The 7,311-nt window shown below is 28.5% G+C and overlaps 1 protein-coding gene across 1 annotated transcript in view; it reads left to right on the top strand.

Annotated features, from left to right (window-relative positions):
• The first annotated feature begins 1,995 nt into the window (after positions 1 to 1,995).
• LOC125850783 (purine permease 1-like) overlaps positions 1,996 to 7,311 on the top strand; it is a 39,464-nt gene continuing 34,148 nt past the window's right edge. Inside the window, exon 1 of the mRNA XM_049530621.1 lies at positions 1,996 to 2,205. Coding sequence (XP_049386578.1) covers positions 2,017 to 2,205 — 189 coding nt within the window. The 5' untranslated portion in view covers positions 1,996 to 2,016. The remainder of the gene's footprint in view (positions 2,206 to 7,311) is intronic.

Genomic DNA, 7,311 nt, shown 5'->3' with positions numbered 1-7,311 from the left:
AAAAAGAAACATAATTTATTGATTAAGATATGCGAGTACAGTTATGTTCCTCCTTTATTCTTTTCTCATAAGATATTTATCCATGATTTGAGAGTCGTTAGTGGCGTATTTCTCGAACTAGGATTATTTGAATTTGATCTTCTTATGAATATTCCTTGAATTTGCAGAATATTCGACATGCCTCTTAAAGGAAATATAGTACGCTTTATATAGACATGAACTAGGGTTTAGAGTTGAGTAGCCTCCAAGAATCCTAATTGAAATTGAATACACCTTGTAGAATCCCAACTCGAATTAAACGTCTTGTAGAGTCTCACAAATTTTTAATGTATACAAGTGGCTTGTGCAATAATTAGTCCCTCTAATCTAAAATAATCATCATCTTGTTGGACTTCCTAATCTTATTGACATCCTCGTGGATTTAACTTATAGATGGATATTAATAGATCTTTTATCCGGTGATAATCAAAATTAATTGGGCGGAACTAAATATAAAGAAGAAAAAACCTTAATACATATACATACATACTCGCATAAAGAATTATTTTATTATTATTATTAATGTACCTTTTTATGAGAAATTACTTATGTAATTTGATAAGTATATGTCTGTTAGTTTAAGTAAGTAATACATATAAAGTTTGTTGTGGAAATATTGTGGTTAACTAGGACACAATTACAAATAAAGAAAATAGAGAGTAGAAAAATAATACAAGAATTTAAGGAGGTTTCGGCTAGGCCTAACTTCCTTGATTAAAATATTTTCTTCAAATAATTTTCCCTCAAAAAGTCAAATACACCCTATATAAAGATAAATTAATACTCCAGGGGAAGAGAACGAACGTCAGTCTTGAGCGACCGATCAAGAAATGCAAAGATGTGTGAGGGATAGAAATAAATAGTGATGGGATAAAGCTTTTGTAGCTTGTTTGGTTGCAATGTTTGTGATAATTTATTCCACCATTTATATCATAGTGATGGGATAAGTTATCTCATATACATGGTGGGATAAGTTATCCCATGATAGCTAACTCCAGGATAATTTTTTCCCAACCAAATGACCATGGTTAGTGATGAGGGCATAGGACAGAGAAAGTTCCTTTTTTAAAAAATGGTTTATTTTGACTTGACTAAGAAAATAAAGAAAAAATTTCAATGTTGTGGTCCTAAATTAAAGTTATGTCAAAACCCTTTAATCTTGTGATCTTAAACATGTCACATGAAAAATTGAAATTAAAATGTTGCTAAAAAAAGAAAGTAAATCATTTTTTTTAAACAGACTAAAAAAGTATGTTTTTCTTTTTTAAACAGATGGAGTGGTAGCTTTCCTCTTTGGCTTATATGTATCACATTCAATAACTTCATCAAATGAGAGTCTCATTTCTTGCAACTAGCTCTACCTAGTGCTAATGCTATAATTAAATACATACACCCCCACAAATACCTCTCAAACACATCACAAGAAAAATATGGACATGGAAATAGAGCAAGAGGGCAACTATGATAAGCCTAAGAAACTCAAAAATTTCATGTCAATTAAGTCACTTCTTATCCTCATATATTCTATCTTCTTTTCAATTGGCCAAATATCAGGTGCAATGCTTGTAAGAATTTACTTCTTACATGGTGGAAAAAGAAAATGGTTGCAATCTGTTTTGCTAACAGCAGGATTCGCAATCTTGATTTTACCAATTTCAATTTCTTATATATAAAAAAAAAGATAAAAATTTACTACTAATAATAATAATATTAGAGTTTTTGTCACACCTAAATTAGCAAATATCTAGTGCTATTTTAGGCATACTTCTTGGTATTTGTAGCTACCTCTACAACTTTGGCAGCTCTTATCTCCCCATTTCGATTTTTTCTCTCCTCGGTTCAACGTCCCTAGCATTCACCGCGTTTTCGTGTATTTCATGGTGAAACATAAGTGTGGTGTTGATGATGTTAGGGTCGATTATATTAGGGTTACACATGAATAAAGATCGTCCGATAGGTGAATCGAATTGGCGATACATGTTATGGTTTGTGATGACACTTGTTGGTGCGGCTCTTCATGGATTTGTAAATGCAGGAGTGGAGTATAGTCATGTTAAAGCTGGAGTTGTTGTCACCTTTGATCTTGTCATGCAAATGCAATTTCTTATATCAATGTTCTCAGCTTTGTTTTGTATCGTGGCAATGATTATCAACAAAGATTTTCAGGTAACCGTCTCTTTTTAAAGTTTAAGCAGTAGAAAAAGAATTACTTTTAGGCATGTAGATAGCCATATATAGTAACATATCCATTTTATTTTATCATTTTACTTATATAAACTAGTAAATTAGAAGTATATATAAATTTTATATTACAAGTGTAATTTAATCTACTATAACATGTTATTTATCGTGTATGGGAAGTTAAATAGTCTAGCAAAGGAAACATTATATTACAATTTTAAAAATAGTTAAAAGAATTTAAATTCATAAAAGTCGTGATAACACTATATAAAGTAATACAATTGCTTTGTTTTCCTTTGTCCTTTATCTGATATAGTTTGAATTGACCAAGATGACGAAACTTACCAAAGAAATGAAGATTTCTAAAAGGAAAAAAGAAGAAGAAAGAAATAGAGTTAACAATGACATGAACTTTCTTTCTCTTTATAAGAGTGATCACTTAAAAAAAAACTTCTTTTTATGTGTGGTAAGAAAAAAAGCTTCTTTTCAAAAGATAACAAAGCAGTGTCAATGACATGAACTTTTTTTTATTTACACAGTGAAAAAGAAATTTTAAGTAATTATTTTCAAAGATAATAAAGGGGATATGTTCAAGCATGTGCGATTTATCTTTCTTTTTAGTCCGTTTATACAAAATATCTTCTTCTCTATATTTAATAATTCTTTAATTAATTCCAATATTTTACATGACTTTTTTTAAAATCATAAGATTCAAAGGGCATTTTTGATACATTACATATGTGCATGCATCTCCAATTTAAGACCACAAAATTAAAAGATCTCTTTTTAGTTTTCTAAAACTTCATGCATAGTCAAACTACAACGCTTAAATTAACATCGAGAAAATACTTTTTCTTTAAGAGTTTAAGATATATACGTCGTCCATGTAAAGCATATGCACACAAGACCATTGGATCCTCTTCACATGTTATAGCAGGTAACCTATTTTATTGGCATGCAAGATTACAAATCTCACATCTTAAGGATGTCTGCATAGCTATATAAATATTCTTTGAATTGTGGAGTTTGGGTGTCTGTCAGTGTGGGAGTTTGGGTCGTCTTGGATTGTGGAGTTCTTTTAAGATTTTTATTTTCGATTGTAAATTGATGCATGTTTATTTCGATTACTTTTTAAACGATGTCAGCATGTTGAGTATGTATAGTGGGGTGGAGTCAGAAATTTTGAAACAAATTGTATTTCATGCTCCATTTTGTTTTTATCTTGCAATACAGTGTAGACATTCTTTTTCTGGCATTGTGTAGCGACCGATTGTTACTGCGTGGTATTCGAATATTTGTTTGAGGCATTTTTTCTATTTTTTTTATTCTGAAAAAGCAAGAACATCTTATGTTTTTGAACAGATAACCATCTTTCGATTAATATAGTCTTCTCCGTCCCTTGGGACTAACAAGAAATACTATAGAAATATTCATATGTTGTCCATCAACTACGCCTTTCGACCTGATCTTAAGCCAATGAACGAATCGAAAAAGAAATCTTTATTGGTCTACCTCCTATTTTTTATATATGAAGAAAATGAATCTTTTTTCTTGAATGATCAGAAAAAATGAGTCCAGATCTCCTGCTGGATTGATTTTGTCGGAGTTTATTTATTGCATGAAACAAATCGCAATATGGGTCTAGCTATAGAAATTCTCTTTCATTACGTGATTTCTTCTTCATATAGATATATATAGAATCTATGAAGTACATTTTGTGCTATAACCCTTCCTATCTGATTGAAAAGGATCCCATGATCCTGAACTGATCTTACCTGGGGTTGCAATTCTCAAGTTTGTCCATGAAGAGCGGATCTAATTGTATTAGTGTTATAATTGATTTCTTTTGTGTAATACTAATCGATAGGACCTCATTGGTAAGTGTATATTTTATAAATAATTATATACTGTATGAATACTCCCTTCATCCCATGTTAGATGGACATCTTACTAAAAATATTTGTCTCATATTACTTGATCACTTACTAAATCAAAATAGAATTAATTAAATTTTTTCATTTTACCCCTACAATTACTATGAACAAAGGACAAAATAATAAAATTGATCAATGTATTATTGATTTCTTAATCACCATGTTAAATAGACAAATGAAATAATATATAAATATAATGTATAACCAAATATATATATGATGTATGTAATTAATAAATTTTGTATTGCTGATGTATATACATCCATCCTGGGGTCAATAAAACTACACTCCTGATGGGTTGGTATTTGAAGTTTCCTTATCGATAAAAAAATTATTTTTCATCTTGCAATTCAATCCCCTTTCCTATTTTCCCAACCACAATAAATAAATAAAGTAGTAGAAGAAAAAACCATTATCTGGATTACATGGTGAGGCAAATTAAAGGAATAATTAAGCTTAAGAATTACACAACTTATCTATAATCGCAATCAAGTAAACATCACTTTTTTCATATGCTTGAAAATGATCGGTTCGGTTTTATATATTATTGATTTGGTTTATCGATTTTCAGTTTTTAAATACATTAAACCAATAACCAAATTCATAAGATATTTTTTATCGGTTTTAGTTTATCAATTTTGGTTCTTAATGGTTCGGTTTTCAGTTTAACCAATAAGAAAATACTTATAAAACAAATATGTGACTTCTCCATAAATTTGGCGCGACAATACAATAATGTAACTTTACAAATGCTCATAAAATAGAAACAATAATAAGAAAAACCTGAAAAGAGCTATACAAGTGTAACATAAAGAGAAATTAAGAGCAATATGATTCTTACTTTAGGTTTTGATATTTTGTATAATGAGATGTTGTAAACTCAAAGTCACTGTAAAGTGTGAATTAAAGGTTAAAGTACAAAAAAATAACTAGTAAGATGTTAAAATTGATATTTAATATCTATGTATAAGTAAAAATAGTAAATTACTAGTCTTAATGAGTATCGGTTTACCCAATAACCTAATATTAAAAACCAATACCAAACTAATAACCCAATAATTTTTTTTTTATAAAACCATTCAAAATCGTTAACCCAATAACAATAAACCAATAACATTTTTTTGATTCGATTTATTGATCGGTTCGATTTCCCCCACATAATAGTATAAATTTCTTTTTTCATAAGGCACCTTAGTGCTTGTCCACTTTTTCACAATTGACAAAAAAAATAATTCAAATATAAGTTTTAAAAAATAGGGCAATCCAAAATATCATAACAATATCAATAAGCATGTTTGGCTTCATTACTTTTGACAAAAAAGTAGATTCATCATTAAACACTTTTAACTTTCATTAATTTCAAGAATCAATTATGCTTTTGTATATTAATATTGAATTCGTAAGTATAGTTTGAATAATTTTTATTAAATTAAAGATGCTAAGTCACACAATCATATGATGTTATATTGCCTTATTACTGTAGGACTAGCTAAGATCATATACAGTCTACTTTTCTTCCTATACAATAAAGTTAGTGGCTTGTGCGACAACTAGAATCTCTATTCTATAATAATAATAATAATCCTTTTGGACTTTGAATATTGACATCCTCGTAGATTTAAGTTATTCATGTACTATATTATCAAAGATAGTGCTGAAATGGATAGAATATATTCTACTCTTAACTAAAGGAGCTAAATCCGAGGATCTTATTCCATTTTATTCTTCACTATTCTTAATTAATAATCTCAAATTTGAGTCTAAAACTGGAGAAGTTTATGCTAGAGAACATTTACCTAAGACCTGATTAAGGATGAAGCAGTCCACCACCGCAACACAACCCATGTCGGTATGTTTAAGTGTTAGTTAAAATGAGTAGTATGAAGTTAAATTTTGATATAGTTATCAGAAAATAGACTTTAATAAAAAAAAAAATGATTCTCGTCGTACCAAATACTAGAAAACAATTTCCTTTAAAAACATTTTCCCTCAAAAGACAAATACACCTCAATCTAAAGTCACTTTAACTTATATGTACCACTAATAAATATACACCCACAAATTAATATCTCTCTCACACATTCACAAAAAAATATGGACATGGAAATTGAGCAAGAGAGCAATAAGCCTAAGAAACTCAAGAATTTCATGTCAATTAAGACACTTCTTATTCTCATATATTGTATATTCCTTTCAGTTGGCCAAATATCAGGTGTATTGCTTATTAGAATTTATTATTTACATGGTGGAAAAAGAAAATGGCTGCAATCTTCATTGCTAACAGCAGGATTCCCAATCTTGATTTTACCAATTTATATTTCTTATGTCAAAAAAAAGAAAAAAAATACCAATAACAAAAATTCTTTTATACTGTCAGTTATAAAGTCAAATTATTTATCTTATATGAGAAATTAATTAGTCTGGCAAAGAAAATATCATATAAAAATTAATAATCAAGAAGTATGCAATATAGTTTTGCAAGTACTACTATCTGTTCGTTCCGATTTATGTGACAGTTTGAATCTAGCACAAAATTTACGACGAAATAAATAAAGATTTTTTAAATTTATAATATTAAACATATCATAATATTTGTAGGGTAAAATTTTTTTGAAAACTTTTGACGTTAAATATGCCATAATATTTGTAACTATTAAAGTTTCAAAATCTTAGTAAAGGATAAGATGAAAAGTTAAAAAGAAGTGCAATAACTAAATAGTGGAACTGTGGGATTAGTATACAAAAGGAAGTAAAAAAAAGTAGAGTTACCAATGACATGAGCTTTCTTTCTCTTAATTTATAAGAGTTAGTGGAAATATGTAGAGCAACATAAAGGGGAAAAAGAATTAAATAGAGTTAAAAATAACTTTTATTTAATTATTTTCAAAGATAACCAAGGGGATATCTTCAATCATAGCATTTTACTCTTTTTAGTGGGTTTAAAAAAAATATCATTCTTTTTCTATATTGGGTAACTCTCTAATATTCCAATATTTTACCTAACTTTTTTAAGATCATAAGATTCAAACATCTCTAATTTAAGATTTCAAAATAAAAAATATCTTTTAGTATTTTTACACTCTAAGACACTTAAATTAATATTGAGAGTTTAAAATATAAACATCGTCGATGTATTGAATATTTACATTATCAAGTC

This window comes from Solanum stenotomum, unplaced genomic scaffold (assembly GCF_019186545.1).
Source record: "Solanum stenotomum isolate F172 unplaced genomic scaffold, ASM1918654v1 scaffold19149, whole genome shotgun sequence".
In the NCBI taxonomy this organism is placed as follows: Eukaryota; Viridiplantae; Streptophyta; class Magnoliopsida; order Solanales; family Solanaceae; genus Solanum; species Solanum stenotomum.
Note: the sequence above shows the minus strand (reverse complement) of the source record. Positions and strands in the feature narration are given on the sequence as shown.